The sequence below is a fragment of the Mastigoproctus giganteus genome, chromosome 6 (genome assembly GCF_048544385.1).
Source record: "Mastigoproctus giganteus isolate SK-2022 chromosome 6, ASM4854438v1, whole genome shotgun sequence".
Lineage (NCBI taxonomy): Eukaryota > Metazoa > Arthropoda > Arachnida > Uropygi > Thelyphonidae > Mastigoproctus > Mastigoproctus giganteus.
The window spans coordinates 27,455,621-27,473,362 of record NC_143580.1 but is presented as its reverse complement, the minus strand read 5'-3'; the positions used below and the strand labels follow the sequence as shown (position 1 = coordinate 27,473,362).

Sequence of the window (17,742 nt, the reverse complement as noted above, 5' to 3'; positions counted from 1 at the left end):
GTCCTATTAGGGTTTGCTACCACAGTTGTTAATTGTACTATATATTATAAGCCTATGGTCATAAAAATACGCTTAAATATTGTTAAGATTTTTAGAGGATAATATTTGATTAATGAACTGGAAGAATACCACTGCAAAATCACCGAATAGGGGTATGCTCAAACATTTATAATGTAATTTACAATTATTTTATTTCTATTAAAAAAAAGAAAGAAAAAAAAGCACGACTTTATATTAATGCCTTATATTAAATTCCCCCCCCCCCAATAAATAGAAGTTTTTCTCTTCTTCAGTAAAATTACTGTAAGCTATATTTGTCCTAATAATTATTACATTCGTAAAATATATACATTTTGTCAATTATGGTAATTTAAAAAAAAAAAGGTATATTTTCCTTACTTTGAATTTTCCTTTCGGCCGCTTCTTTTTCTTGCCAATCAGGATATAATGCTGATGCCACTTCTTCCCATGCCTTATTTTTAGCATTCTTATTGTTGAATGTTTCACCGGTCAGATCCCATAAACATGGACGAATTTTGATCTGAAGAATGAATCTTTCAATGTCTTTAGCGGGTATTGGCATTTCCTCTCAGAGTGAGTTCTACCCCCAATTCCAAACACCAGGTTAGACGTTTGCGCAGTTTCCAGACCTGCGGTAAAAACGCTGCCGTTTGCAGGCCTTCACGGTGTGTCACACCACACTAAAAAAAAAAAAAAAAAAAAAAAAAAGACTACTTTTATAGCTTTCAAATTTCGAACGAATATCCAGTTGAGGAAAAAAGGAATGTATGTTGTCAGCCATCTTGGACTTACTTCAGATTGACCAAGAGTAGTGAGCGATTAATTCAGCAAATTTGGCGTTTAGAGGGGTTTCGGAAGAACGATAATTTTCCGTGCGGAGGGTAGTCGCCGCCTCAAGGCCAATTACGCTTCTCTCTCGCGCTCTCTGTCTTGCTCTGGCAGTGGCAACGCGAGCGGAGCGTGAAAGTCTAGTGAATGACCTTCAGTCGCCGACTGCAGTTTATGGCCCGTTTCACAGGGACGCGTTGTTATTGCACGCTTTTCTACTGCATCGTGATAAAACCGCATGGCAATACGACGCCACCATATGTAATGGTAGTCGATTCCATAGCCGCACCAGGGAACAGGGAGATAAATCCTCAGGAGCATTTTGTTTTCTTTTATATAAGTGTACTGTTGACGCTTGTAAAAGCTACCAATGTGGAAAATACGAGCGATCCTTGCTGCCATTTTACATAGGTCTATACAGGGCCGAATTTCCCGTTAGGCACCGTACGCACAGTGCATAAGGCTTACGAAGGAAAGGAAAAATTAAATTCGTTCATAAATTCATTCCTCCATTCGTTCATAAATCTATTACTTTTTCCTGATTTTTATTACCCTTTTATTTCCCAAAATATATATATAAAAAAAAAACTTCTGCAAGGTTCACTTCTCTCGTGTGAAACGGGTCTTAATAGGAAAGGATTCAGAAACTGTCCCATTACGGTTTTATTAGCTGGAAATTAAAAAAAGTTGTAAAATTCGGGTCCTTCATTTTCCTCAATTAATGATGGAATATAATAAGTCGGAAAAAAAATCGAGTAAAATTAATAGATTTCGCTTTAGACTTTTCACATAAAACATAAAGACACTTAAACATAAAAAGCGTAAATACCTGTTTTTTTTTCTGTTAACTAAAAGAAATTCTCCAATCTTCTGGATTGTAGATATTTTAAGTGGAGCAAGAGTTGCACGATCTTCCGGAATTATTAACAGCAATAATCAAGGATTAAAAGGCTTTCAAAATGAATATTCAGTTGATTTTAAGTTTTTTTTTTGTTTTGCACAGTTTCAATTCAATTCTCTTTCAATTCACTGTATTTTATATTTTCACTACTATTGTCGTTTAATTACTTTTTTTCCCCTGAAAGTGGGTGATCAGTGGCAACATACAAAGAATGAAACGTGGATACCTGATATAGTGATTAACAATAGGAAAAATATAGAATTTTAGTGCCGTCTTTGTTTTGAAAACGTTCGATCAGAAATCCTGGGCGGTTCCAGGATTTTCTACGACGGGAGAGGGGCCGGGGTTAAAGCAGTATTTGCGAAAAACCAGAGTTCATGGGAAATAATCTATAGCCTCCATGATCAAAATCACATTATTTTAATCATAGAGGCTATAGCTCTTTTAGTTTATCTAGAATCACTCCTGTCTGCAATTATTTAGGACAAAGGCGCAGTATCTCTAGCTTTAAGGTCCTGATCAACGCAATTAATGAAACAGTTTTTTAGGTTTTAATTGAATTTCATTTCTATAATTATTGGTCTTTTTGTTTATTACGTTTTAAACCTATTTATTTCTATCCTCCATTCGTTCATAACTCAGCCATACTCTCTGGGCTTGTGCATATCACAAACATTAGAAAGGGACCTGTAAATATCTGCGCCAAGGTCCCCTTACTACATAAATCGGGAATTGATCACCAGACGACACATTTCCTCCGTTAAAAAAGCCATTTTTAGGTTATAACAGTTTTCCGTTAACTTACCATGTCACACACAGTAAGTTATTACATATACCCATGTGTGTTCTGTCTGTAAATTGCATGTGTTCTCTGGTCGATTTGCCTGTTTTGCTGGACGAAAAAACTTGTCTATGGGGGTAAAAACCTTGCTATCTACGCCTGAAACCGACTACTCAGCGACGGAGGAAAAAAATCTCATTAAACTACCTCGCGTCATAGTTGGGATTCGAACCCTGGCCTTTTCTACCCGATGTGGGAAGAACGGTACCACTGTGCTACAGCTCAGACACATAGCTGTTAAGATAATTACCATCACCGTCTTCCATTACCATTACCGTCTTCCACACCGAGTGGAAAATACCCGAGTTCGAATTCCGTCGTTGACGGGAAGAATTTTTATAGGTCTTTTTCACAAAGTGGCTGAGTTAGTCGGTCTCAGGCGTGGTAGTATGGTTTTTTTCTCCAGGAAACTAGGGTCTTTCGTCAAACAAACAGAAAATCGACATCAAAACACACATAATTTAGAGATATACAAGGAGCAACATGGCCTTATTCTCTTAAAAACCAAAAACAACCAATTCCCATCATCATCTTCAGAATCAAAATTACCTTCCAGAAAGTGTGCTTGGTGTGAAAGAAATTGGATTCCATCATAGAAGTACTGCTCTTTGGTGCATTTGATGTGATGTGCCTTGTATGGATTGCCACCTAGATATGGCTGAACTGTGATCAGCATTCGATGCTGTTCTTGCCTACTCCTTCATGTTCTCAGTTGACCACCAAACTTCAGCTGTCTCCAGTCTTTTTGAAGCAATTGCTGTCACTTTGAGTTGTCTGAATGGATGGCTGCAACATCAATAAGTTGTCTGAATTGACAACTTATTGATGTTGCAGCCATTTATATCCTAATCTCAACATCAACATTGATGCTGTGAATTGGTTTCTTAACAATTTGTACTTGTCTGCCATTCGAATTATTTACTGACTTCAATCCATCCCTTCACCTCAACACCAAGTTCATTGTCTCGCATGATTCTTCACTTCAATTTCCATATACTGTACTGCATCATGAACTGCTTTTCCAGGAAAAACAGTCATCTTGATCTGATGTTTGCTTCGATTCCCAGTGAGCTCCTAGGCAACTCGGTCAGGTTATTCAACTGGCCATGATCCTATTCTTTTCGTTTTCAGCATTTCGAAGAGCTAATTTAATATTCCAATGAAGTTAACTGCAAGAAGAATCATGACTCTGAGGCTCCTCTGCCTGAATCACTACATTACATGGCTCCTGTTATTCCATCGGGTGTTCTTTTTAATTGTAATTTATTATTGGCTGTATCTTTTCATCAGACGGCTTGTCTGAATTTCAGATTATGCTATTTCTAAAACCATCGGATCCATTTCCTAGTCTAAGAGCTGGTGGTCCCCTGCACTCAATGCTTCTTTCTAGGTGAAAGAAGAGCATTTTAAGAAGTGAAAACTCTGTAGATCTGGTGGATACTATTGCATTTTCTATTTCAAGAGCGACCTTCCATCGATTGAAAGGCATCTGGGAGACGATACGGAAAGATATCAACTTTTCTGAACAGTATAAACAACAAACCAGAAATGCCCATGGTGTCCTATGGATGATTTATTGAATGCTACCTTGTAGAGATAGGAGGATCATAATTTCACTGTATATGGCAATTGTAAGACCACATTTGGAATACTGTATTCAAGTACGGAGACCTCATCTGAAAAAAAGACTGAGCATCTTAAAAGGGTCAAAAGATGGGCTCGCATGGTGAGATCAGCAAAAGAATGACCGTATGAGGAAAAACTGATTATGTGGGCTACAGAACTTGGCAACCAGGCACCTCAGAAGTGACTTGATTTTGAGGTTTATAAAGCTCTGAGAGGGATTGGTAAAATAAATGAAGGAATTTTCATTGTAAAGAAGACTTCTAGAACCACCGGCCATAAATTCAAATTACAGGGGCTGAGGTTTAGATTAGACTGCAGGAAGTTTTCTTTTAGCCAACGAGTCACTGATTGTTGGAACATGTTGTCCTCGCAGGTAGCTGAGGCTTAGAGTTTGAGTAAATTCAAGGGTCAAATGATTAGCTACTTATATGAGGAGAGAAGCATATAATTTGTACAGCAATACTTTGCTTAGCACGGCTTCAAACAGCATGGGTTTCACTATAACATGATTTTCAATTCAGTTTAAGTACAGTGTACATAAACTGAAAGTTTAAGTACAGTGTACATTTCAATTCAGTCAAAAATTTACTGTACATATTAAAACTCATTCTATATTCTAGACACGTACTCTACATATATGCTGCATTGTCATAGCCCAGGTACACATACATATATGCTGCAGTGCCAACTATTGTCTCACATGCACAGGTGCCAATAGCTCTCCTTGCGAAGTCAGCAGCAATGTGCAAGTGTTCAGTATTCTTAATTCAGTATTCCATCCTGACGAGATGACATGATAGCTTTTCATTTCACAAATACAATCGAAAATATATTTGCATGTTGGCTAGAAATCACTGCCAACAACATGCGTTCTGTTTGGCACCATGTTTTGCCCATTTTGGCAAATGATTTCACTGGTTTTGAATCGCAAATTCAGACAATTGCAGAAGGCATTGTGAAGATCGGAAAATACTGGGATTCGAAACTTTGGACACTCCCAATGTACATGGCTGCACTGACTCACATGCAAATGACTTAGATGATACAACTCGCCTTTAACTTGATGAGCAAACTGCATATGAAGGAGGAAAACAATTCTGAAGCGGATAACACTGAAGTGGCACCAAAAGAATTTTCAACAGAAGAATTGGAGAAAGTTTTTCGGGGGGTTGACTTGGCCTGCATGGTGATTATGAATAGAGATCCAGATGTTGAACGTAGCATCAAGATATGGAAAATTTTACAAGATGGGATTCGATGCCACAGACTTGTACACCGAGAAAAAGAAGAGACGACTTCACCAGACTTCATTATTGAAATGCCTAATACCTATTTATTATTGAAATACCTAAATAAACAATAAAGCTTTTTTCTCATCTCATGATGTTACCTTTTCATTAATAAAATTTTTGCAATATTTTTTATTTCAAATCCTTTTAATTGGCTATCAAGCATAAATTGTTTATAGATTTATTATAATTTGTTTATATATTGTTTCTCTAGTAAACATTCAATTAAAACCCATTATAATTATACCTCAATCTGCACGGTTTCACATAACAGTTTCCGCACCAATTATCAGTGCTATGACAACCAGTGTGCATTTAGTCGATGATGATGAAGAATAAACATTCTTTAACATTTGTAAGTCGTAAATAATTTCTCTATTGTTATAATTTGCTTGATTTTACAGGCTACGTTTTCATTTGTTTCGATAAATCAATCGTTGTTTAAACATAACTAATTTCAGTTGAGAACGTAACCCCTATTTTAACCTTATATCTATAGGAAATAAATTCCCGCTTTACGAGCGCGCGCGCGCTAGGAACGAATTAACTCATAAAGGCGAGAACTACCTGTACTACAAATACAATTGACATTGATTTGTGGCTTGATCACATGGCTAGGTTCTCTTCTGATGATCGTTTGGTGTGGGCTGTGGTCAATTTGCTGGATGAATAACAAACTGAATGGGGCAAAAAAAAAAAAAATTAATTCTGGAAGAAAAACCCATATTACCCTCGCTTGAGACTGACTCAGTCATGTTGTGAAAAAGACCCATAAAAATTCCTTGTGTCATTTACTAGACTTGAACTGAGGTTAAAAGCCCTCAGTTCAAAAAGATCTGTACCACCTGGTGTGGGAAAACTAATTATACCAGCTGTGCTACACACAAAGGTGTGATTTCAGGAAGTGTCACACACAAAGCTTATAAGCAAGCTGTTCTGAGTGTTTCCCTTTTTTCCAGTCTGCCTGCCATGACTGATGTTCCTCTAGATGCAGATATCATTAGGAGTGCCTATTGAGACCATGGTGCTTGATTTCGTTGTCGGTTTCCAGTCGATGGGTCTTTTGTCAGTTAGCCTTGGCTAGTCATCCATGAACAGATTATCACCTCTTGACTTTGATTCCTGGTTATAAAGGAGATTATGCATACCTAAATATGCATAAAACATAGCTACGTATATTTTGTATATTTATAGATTTAATACAATTATCTTATACATATACCAGTCATACTTTGTTTCCAGTTGTGATGAAGATAATGTACCTTTTCATTTTTTACTCATAGATTAAGGCAGATTCCATAAAGATTTATTTATTGTGGAGTATTGTTCTACAACTTTAAATAAAAAGCTCTGTTTGGAGAAATACAGTAAAAGTCCAAAAAACCATATAATTTTACAGTTTGTCTATTTTCTTTTTCTCTTTGAATATTTCTGAGGTGGAAGTTTTACTTAGAATGCTTATACACTACTTAATGTTCCCTTTCAAATTTGATGTGCAATGTCTCATATTTATATCATGCAAGAAGTTTGTTAGTGGTCATGAGTGACCCTTCTCGTAAGTAAGGTATTATTAAAATTATTAATAATTGATATTATTATTAAAGATTTGTGTGTAAATTTTCCATATGTTTTTTTGGGGAGGGCCACATAAGGTCAGAGTTCTAAGTACAATATGCATTATGGAATTTGAAGTAATTTCTAACCTCCTCCTCATTCATACATTATGTTTAAGTTTTAGTTTCATGCAATCTGGAGTTTGAAATCAAAATTAGCAGGAACCTATGTACATCTGGAATTTTTCTGAACAAAGTGGTTGCACTCAAATTTTTCTACATTACAGTCAGATGCATTGAGAGAGAGGCAGGTAAGATACTTCCCTCCCCCAATTCTCGAACCACTAACATAAATTATAATAAACAAGAATTGGAGGGGTAAAGCAAGAGCAGAGTACTTGCTTTTCCCATTCTAGCTCCTCATTACAGTATACATGTAAACATCATCTTATTGAGTGACAAGTTGCCATTTAGTAATGAATCATACTATTTCTCTAATTTCTTATAACAATGTGAATGAAGCATAATCTTTTACAGTGTAATCAGAACACCAGCTATAATATCGCATATTCTAGTGCAGTATTGTTTACTTGCATTTCGGATTTTAATTGGTTAAGAGGAGCTCTATATACAACTTTTTTTAATGTGCAATTCAATTATGAAAATGGACAGGATGAAAGATTTAAGTGACTAAGAACGTGACATGGTAATCGGTTAAAGACTTGCCAGCATGAGTATCTTAGAAATTGCAACCCTGCCAGGACTGTTATGTACATTCAATGATTTGACATAATCCAAAATGAATAATGCAGTGACAACTGAATCTCGTGATCATTTGGAACAAGCTGTATATATTTTGAATAATAATGAGAAATATTTATTTTTTCTCACCATATTAATTTCGTAGCAGCCTGATAAGAATTTGTCTCATTTCTCATTGCAAATTTTAAACAAATGAAGACAACCACTTTTTGTTATAAATGAAGGTGAACTAAAAATTTGTATTTTACATTTTAATGTGGTCATTTCCTCTATCTTGTCTGTATTATTTTTCAATAAAAAGTAAAAATTGTCACAATTCAATTTTAAATGTCAGATGTTTTTCATATTTTGCTGGTTGAATTTTTTTGTGGATATGCAAGTTTAATCAAAAATATCGATTGTTTTGGTTTTTTTTAGGAGCATTAGCAACTAAGGCTATATTGCTCCGTGAATATGCGGTGGTCATTCCTGACCTTTCCGCATCCTCCGTATTTGGTGGTGACGGGCTCGAACCCCGGTCTAATCAAGAAGCGTGTGCTACGCACTGTTGCTGCTCCTTCCCACCTGGCTACGGAGGCGCCCAAAAATATTGAGAAATATTCATTATGCATTGAAAATTTTCATACTTCTTTGAGATTAATTATCACACGTTCAAACAGCCTATATTTTAGAAAAATTCAGGAACAGTATAATCTTAAGGATGTGCAATTTATTTACAAGTTGAGTGAATAATCAAATATACTTTAGTAATCAATTATCAAAAATACTCTCTCTCTCAAAAAATTATTCAGACACCCCTGTTTTCTTAGTCCATTGAACATTTCTTGTCATGATATGCAGACCAGAGCCAACTGATAAGAAGAGGGTTGTTACTGTCAGGTCTATTATTGCTGGCTTGTTCATTCATGAAATTGCTGGCAGTCTACACCATTCAAAATTGATCATCGATGATGTTATCATGAAGCTAAAGCATTTCAGTATCACCACCACTGGCAATGTACAGGAAAATCACAACTATCTGATTCCATGTAACCATAAGGTACTCGGAAGGCAGTACAAAGGATCTCTTTGGGCGTCCCTAAAAAACCAACTCATCTACCCATGTATATGTCCATAAATTGAATGTTTGGTTGATTTGCCTGTTTTTCTGGATGAAAAACTCGAATTTCCAGGAATCTTTGCCACCCACTCTTGAGACTTTGATTAATTCAGCCATGAAGTGAAAAAAGCTCCATGTTATTCATTGGATTTGAACCCTGCCCTTTTTTCCTCAGTATTCACCTCAATCCTTTCTCCAGGGGTAGCACAGTACCTGTGGAGAAAGGATTGAGTTCAGTACAAATACATTACCGAACACCTAGATCCACAGCCTTGGTTATCAGTAGTAGCTATGAAGCCAGCAGCCTCGCCTTACATAGTGCAACGAATGTAGTCAGTCAGCTGTAAAACAGTGAAAATAGATTCAATGGAATTATGAATCTTGTTACAATCTATTCGGATGGACAAATCTGAGTGTGCAGGATGGAGGGCTGGCTTAAGTGGGAGCCAATGTGGCACTGGCTCAGGTGACTGAAGTTTTGGGAAGCACCAAAAATCAAAAGCTACAGAAAAAAACTATTAAATTCAATCAGTAAGAAACAAGTGAACAGTAAAAAAGAAACTCTACATAGGCATTTAGGGTCCGAATTTTTTGCTGTTGAAAAAACTTTTTAAGCAAACTGATCTGATGCCTAATTGATTGGTACATTTTGAGCCAAATAAAAGCCACAAGAAAAACCCTCTAAGAAGTCTATATGAATATATCACAAGCTGTTATCCTGCTTTCAAAATTGATCACCATTCAAAATTGATCATCGATGATGTTATCATGAAGCTAAAGCATTGCAGTATCACCACCACTGGCAATGTACAGGAAAATCACAACTATCTGATTCCATGTAACCATAAGGTACTCGGAAGGCAGTACAAAGAATAGGTGAAAAATTTAAACGTAAAAATTTGACAATTCAAAGAAGTTGGCAACTGAATTGGAATCCAAAACTGAATTTGAGCAAACAAGAATTCACTATAAAAAAAAAAAAAAAAATTGATAATGAAGGTATAATGACAGAGAAGGCAAATTTTAGAATCCACTTTTTGACATTTTTATACAATGCAATCTAATCACTGAAAACCAAGTTTGAGTTGATTGCAAAGTGATAATTTCCAATATAGATTTAGAAATTTTGCATACAGATAGTGATCGGAGTCATCTCCCTCATTGATTTATATGAATACAATTTGACACGATCATTGGTAAATCTTCTTGTGGTGCAGAAAATTCTTGTAACGTTGCCAGTATCAGGAGCAAAGATGATTTTAATCAAATCTATCTCTGCTCAATGGTGATACAGGATCGTTTTGATGGGTTTGCAACCTTACCAATTGAACATGCCTTTGCCAAGAATTTAGGCCTGGATAAAGTTAGAAAAAGATCTGCAGCTGTTAAGGTCTAAAAGTTAATCTTTGAAGTAGAAAATTTAAGGAGTGTGTAATAATTAATGCTTCTTGTTTATTAAATTTAAATGAATGAATTACACTTTTATATTAGTTTTATTAAAATGTGCCAAATGAAGTAAACAATAAAAATTATCAAAATATTATTTTATTTTTCATTTTTTATCTCAATAACCTTTTTTGGTTTATGAATGGGATATGAGTGAGGGTGCCAAAGCACAGTTGGCTTAGGATGACATGACCATTTGAACCAGTTTCTAGGAGGATGCCCAGAGAGTGCATTGTTTCAATACTGAAGTTCTGTTTGGGGTTAGGTGTAGGGCTGTTTCTTCTGGTGTCTTAGAGTTTTTGGTAGTTGTGTAGAGAATTATGAATACCAATGCCTACTTTAACATTTTGGACAGTTTGATTACCCTATGATGGCATTCTTTGGTACAGGCCAATGCCGTACTGCAGATGCGGTTCAAGAATGGGGATGGACATAAATGTGCAAAAGTTTGAATAGCTGGTGCACAGTAATAATTGTCCATTTTATTCATTTGTCAAAAGTTGTGCAGATCCTTGCAAAATGGGACCACGGTGATTGAGAAAGAAACAGTTCACAGCCAATTGATTGTTCTGTAAAACAGCAGTCATCAGGCCACATTTCTTGCTAGTCACTGCTTACCAGATTTGAAGCTTGAACATTTATATCTGAAGGTGTGACTATCCCACACATTTGACCACCACCGATTGTTGCCTATTTGAAAAAGGTTTTGGGACTACTAGATGAATTAGAGATGAATTCATGCTAGATGAATTAGAATTGTGTGCCTTGCATTTTCATTAGTGATCTAAAATTGATGCCCACTATTGTGTGCATCATTAATACCATTACCAGAACAATTTAAGTGAAAAGACAACATCTTAATTTTTTTTTTACTGTTAAAAAATGTTGGTAAGTATATTTCATAAACTTGTGAATCAGGGTAAGAACCTATTTTTTTTTTTTTTTTTAATTTACTAAGAGAACCTATGGGAGAAGCACCAGGGCCGACGTAAACTTTTGCGGGGCCGGGTTCAAAATTTAATTTGAAAAATTTGCTGTGGAAATGGCATTTACAAATCCTTCGTTTCTATATTTTTCGAAAAATGCATTCAGTTCTTTTAAATGCTTTGTGGCCACATCTATATGCATTTTTTGGTTCTGCAAAACTTTACTAACAATATTGACCTTAGATAATATTTCGTACCAAATGATGAGACTAACTACAAATTCAAATTCGTTTATTTTTCGGACAATGGACAAAATTTCACTTTTTAATTTACAGTCGGATATGTTTGTAGCAACTTCGTTGAGAGCATTTCGAAATTGGGGAAGTTGAAAGCGAACAGCTCTTACACTATTAAAACAACATTCCCATCTATTATCTGATAATGGCTTAGGAGTAATTTCTTGAATATGTTTTTTTAAAACATCCCAACGTGATGTTGATGCTGCAAATGTCATATATATCTTTTGTAAAACACCAAAAAAGGTTAGAGCTTCGGGTGAAGATTTTGCTGTCTCCCAGTAACAAATTCAAATTATGACTTCCGCATGGTACATAAAACGCTTTTGAGTTTTCACGCAATATATTTGCTTGTACTCCCTGATATATTCCCCTCATGTTGGTGCCACTGTCATATCCTTGACCACGGCAGTCAAATAAATTTAATCCCGTATTGCCCAAAATAACCTTGATTGTTTTGGAAAGTCCTTTTCCTGTTGTATTGTGGACTACTTCAAATTTAATAAAACATTCTTTTATTTCAACATCATCTGTTATATAGATGTAACGAAGAACAACTGACAGTTGTTCTTGGTGGCTCACATCTGGAGTATAATCCAATAAAATTGAATAATATTTTGCTTTCTTTATTGCATCTATAATTACTGTATTATGATTATATCTATAATTACTGTACAAATAATGTACTTTTTTTGCTATTGCACTTATCAATTCATTTTGAATCGAATGGGATAAATAATGGTGTCCTTTTATGGCTGTTCTATTTAAATGATCATTTAAAACTGGGTCAAATTTCGCAATTCAATTAAAATTACCCAAAAAATTACCAGTGTGTGGTGAGTATAAAGTGTCGGAAGTTCCTCGGAAAGCTAAATTATATTGGGCCAAATATAAAATAGATGCAACTATTCTTCAAAGAACTTGTTTCCAACGTTCAGTTTCCAGTTTTAAACAATTTTCGAATTCTTTATCAATTAGGTTGTCAGTATGAAGATTTTGCTCTGTTTGAAGCCATTTGTTTATAGCTTGTAAATGTATTGAAGATCGTTCGTGCATTGTGATTTGCTGAGTTAAATGAGACCAATCACAAAATCCATCTGCCCCCAATGAAACATCACTTGTAGAAAATAATTTGCAAGTGAAACAGTATATCTTATCTTTAGACTTAGAATAAATTAGCCATCTACGTGTTTTTCTTTGTCCATTCACTAATTTTCTTGTAAAATATGTTGTAGTAAAACTTCTTTTGTGTTCATTTTTAGGGAAGTTAAATTGGCTGACTTGTACAGGACCATGTTTAACTATCAAACTTGCTATTTTTTTTTGTTCTTTCAGTCGGCCACGTACCAGGGTCTTCATTGTATCTTTTTCTTCCTCAGGACAGTTTCCAGTGTTTTCACAATTTTTGGTGGTAAATTCGATTGTTTCTCTATTATCGATGTTTTCCATTTCTTCTTCAGAATGGTTCCTGATTTCTCCATCCTTGGGACGGTTTTCAGTATTTTCACAACTATTGTTGGTGGAAAATTCGATTGTTTCTCTATTATTGATGTCTTCAATTTTTTCTTCGGGGTGGTTTACACAATCGTTCATAGGAAATTGTGTTGCGTTTCTGTTGTTTTCAAATTCATCTGTTTTGATCTGTATACGAGTGTTCTTCAACGTCATTTGGTCGTCTTGTTTCAATAACATTTCATAATACTGTTTGTTTGATGCTTAACATAATCTCGCTTCTTCTTTCTTTTCAATTTTTCAGTTCCACCCATGTATTTTCTTCCACGATCTTTACCTCTGCTAGCCATACTGGAACTGGATACTAAAAAAATTTTATAATTTACAATTTAATTAAAAAAATAAAAACGGAACTTACCATAAAAAATTTATAAGTAGCAGCTATCAGCAATAAATCTCTCACAACGTCACAACACAACTAATTAGCGAAATTAATAAATAATCATAAATGCAACATGTAATGCATAAAAGACCAAAAGACCAGTCGATCAGTTGTATATTTAACTGATCATCACGACGTCATTTAAAATACATGACGAACAAAATACAGTATTTTGTTCGTCTGGTCGTATGTAACGACATACTGTTGCGAAGTGATTTTCTAGTAGGTTGAATGGTGGGAGTTCACCTTGCCAGTCGTTAAGTGACACGGAAACATCGGGGAAGTACAGCAGCAGAAAAAGCAAATGTATTTGTAAGTTGTAGCGCGACGCCTTAGAAAGTGCGGGGCCGGGTTCTGGGGAAAGCGCTGAACCCCCCTTGCGCCGGCGTTTGAGAAGCACAGTTGAATTAAAAGAAAGGCTAACAGTAATAAACAGTAAGAGTGAAAGAAAATAACATTAATACAGAACTAAATAGGTTTTTATAATTTTTTTATTACAAAGTAAAGTAAATATATTGCAAAGTGGTAATTACAGTTATATACAAATCTGGAAAAATGTAACAAATTTTGTTAACTTCTTAATCTAGAGAAGTTGAACTTTCAGAATAAATAATACAGGATGAGCTTGATGAGTGTGGGGAGGTAGTATTATTTTCTAGGCTCTCAGGATTTTCAGTTACAAGTTGGGGTGGAATATTATAGTATGAACCTACAGAATACTGATTTGCTTGATTTGACTGTGAAGAGTGTGCATAAGATGGCATCACAGGATACACAGGTGGATTGGGAGGGCAGTGCTGCTGGTTTGGAAACTGAATATTTTGAAGAAGTTGCATCATTCGTATTTTAAATTCAATTTTTTGAAACGAAGACATTTCTCTCAAAGTCGGGATGAAGGACATTAAAAATAATTTGTCTTCATCAATATTATATTCCTTAGACCGTTTTTGTGCACTCTTTTGGTTGCTCAAAACAGTTAGAAATTCTTTCTTGAATGTATTAATTTTGGGCTTCTTAGAGGAGCCACTAACTGAGATAATTTCTGGGGACACATTTTCCAAGTGTGGCATGTTGTTTGAAGTCACATTACTGTTAATAGTTTGAGGAGCATCATTTAGTTCATTACCACCATGATCCTTATTAACTCCGTTCGAGTCGCCTGAGGTTCTGTTAAGACAAAAACAACAATCATATAAATTTATAGTAAGCCACTGCATGTACCAATAGTAGCAGTGCAAGAATCATTTTTGCCTCTGCCTGTGGCTCTAGTTAAGCTATTAAATAAATGTTAAGATTAACTAGAGCATTAAATAAATGCTCTAGTTAAGCTATTAAATAAATGTTAAATAAAAGTTAAGCTATTAAATTAAATATTAGTCTGTATATCCTCCCAAGCTTGTAGTTTTCCGATTCACCTATCACTGCTTCAATAGCATCAGCAAATATTCTTGCACCCCTTCTATTCTAGTGTATCCCATCCCTGTAAAAACAGATCTCTCCAATTAACAAGCACAGACCATGTTGAGAAAAAATCCTAACCTCATGAGCCTTGCACAATCTCTCCATGGTTGAACTGATTGACAAAGCTCTCATCATATACTCCCTCCTGTCATGTCCGGGTAGAATTGCAGACACTGGTTGGTTGGTTGGTGTGGGTCCTTTCCTTAGAGTGTTAACATAACCAATGCATACTTTGCTAGTTTTCTTTGTATTCTTAGCCAAAGTCATAATCTGCTTTTGCTTGACTAAGCCTTTTAGTGACTTGATTGCAGACTGGCTTGCATTTACTGTTGGTTTGCATTCCCACTCATAATTTATAATTATCTCATGCATTTGTTTCCTCTATCAATTCTCTCACCAGACATTCATTTAGGTCTAAATTTTGAATGATATTTATTAGTTGGTATTATAAAAAGCTTAGTAGCTTCTATTACTTCCCTTCAGAATTTGGAAATTTATTTCATGAATTTGAGACCATCATCTCATCACTTGACAGCAACGTGCTATCAGGGTTTATATTAATTACTGGTCCATTTATGAGTTACAATAATGGGATTATAAAATCAAAAGATAAAGAGTGTATAAACCAATAATAAAATAGGAAATTTTATATGGATTTACAAAATTTTGTGATTAAATTAAAAATAATGCAATAAAAGTAAATTAAGATAACTAGTATACTGAAAATAAACCAGCCAACAGACTGCCTATTCTGTCAACATCACAACTTCAGCAGGAAAAATTTTGTCAAGTAACGTTAAAACATATCCCAGGATATGTTAACAGCATCAATTAGTCTCGCTGAAAAGAACTGAAAAACTAACTTCTAATGAAAGAAATTCTCCTCTCTTTACTCTTGACAGTAGTTATATTGTTAAATCCCAGCTCAATACACTGATTGCTGTTTATTATTATTATTATTAGCCATACGGTGCAAGGAAGCCTGGGGCTTATGTTGCACCTGCCAAAAAAAAAAAAATTCCCGAGAGAGAGAGAAGTAAAAAGGAATCACCAAGAAGACAAGAATGATGACATCTAGCTCAGGACTCCGGGTTTGCCAAGCCCATACTCACCAGATGTGAGCCCCTGCTGTTGTCTAGCTTTTCCTTATCTGCAGATTCTTAATACATGAAGAGTCTCACTGCTGATAATCAAATCAAGAGTATTGCTCTTCTCGTTGCCTCTCTAATATGCTAGTGTAGAAAGTGTATAATCAAGTATGGGCAATCATCTCATAAATCTGGAAATGTGTGAGTCACTATCTGGAAAGTTATTATCCCTCATTATATGATATTCTGATTTACTGACTCTTTTAATTCATCAAGTTGTTTATTATGCTGTTCACAGTCATTTAGCTGTAACATACTTCTACTCTCATTTTTGTTTTCTTAGTGCTTATTGTCAAACCAAACTAACAAACACTGGTCACCCATGTCAACCAGGTGCAGTGCCATATATTCCGCAAGTGTTTCTTAATCAAAAGCATAATTCTTTCTTCCCCTTTCTGCACACATATATAATAAAATCATCAAATGTCTGCATTTGATGAATTTATCAATGTTTCAAATTCTTTACTATACTCCTATCAGTAATGTACAATCAATAATAAAGTATATATGGGCCTGTTTTTGCTTCTAATTACTCTAAACACACAGCCATACATTTGTTTATCCTTGAGGACTGCAAAACCTTGATAATCTCTTACACCATGCTTTTCAGTCTGCTGCAAGTCAGAATAGAAGCCATAAGAATTAATTTTACCTCTGCTTGCAATTGATTTAATTTGTTTCAATATTGATTCTATTTCCAAATGATTCTGTAAAATTTCTTTGCCATATTTTCATTCTAAATCAGGTGTTGAAATGGAAAATTTTACAAAATGGAATGCTTATTAATGAAATTTCATATCTTTATAATAATTTGCTTATGTACTTCTGTCCAGAACACTCTGAAATAACTCAAAGACTACAAAAGATTTTGACCTGCTTCCTTTTGCAATATATTTTATTTAGCAGTAAAATTAAGAAGAAAAAAATTCTACAAAATTTTCTGATCGATTTACAGATCCTGAGAATTGATTTAGTTCCCAGTGAAACTAACTTGCCATTTACTTTGACAAGAAGATAATTTCTTAGTTTTTGTCATCAAGATCAAGAAATCTCAGGGTCAGACTCAACAAAGTTGCTGTTTTTGCTCATGGACAACTTTACATAGCAGTTTCCAGGTTCAAATAATTTTTGTGCAATAATTTTTTACATGTATGATGTCATACATGTAAAACATTATCAAATTGCATTTTTACCCAAGTCTTGTCCCACTGACAACTCAGCTAGCAGCAAAGGGAGCCAAAGGAAAGCTTTTTGTAATTAATTCAATATTAATCTTTACTTCTTCTCTGAATCAGTTTTGGTAAAATATTTGCCATGGATATTCTTGTTTTTAATAATCAAGTATGTGCATGATTAAGTGAAACAGCATTCTGGTCTGTTTCAAGTGCTGTTTTAAATTGATCCTTTGACACATGTACTCAACTTAATGTTTTTTATTGAATGCTCTTTAGTCATTGAAAGTTGATCTCTTTTTCATTTCCAATCAGATGATTATTATAAAGTGCTTTAGTCTTTATGTATGAATTATCTCTATTAGCTTCTCTCATTTAGTTTTTGGCCAAAAAGTCTGCATTGCTACAGATTTATTCTGGAAAAAAATTCATTAATTGAATGTCCTGTTGTGCAAATTGCAGAAAAATATTATTAATGT

The 17,742-nt window shown here is 34.9% G+C and overlaps 1 protein-coding gene across 1 annotated transcript in view; it reads right to left on the bottom strand.

Annotated features, from left to right (window-relative positions):
* Nucleotides 1–14,060: 14,060 nt before the first annotated feature.
* LOC150084109 (uncharacterized) overlaps nucleotides 14,061–17,742 on the bottom strand; it is a 44,763-nt gene continuing 41,081 nt past the window's right edge. Inside the window, exon 7 of the mRNA XM_090376120.1 lies at nucleotides 14,061–14,649. Within this exon, the coding sequence (XP_090232246.1) occupies nucleotides 14,061–14,649 (589 nt within the window). The remainder of the gene's footprint in view (nucleotides 14,650–17,742) is intronic.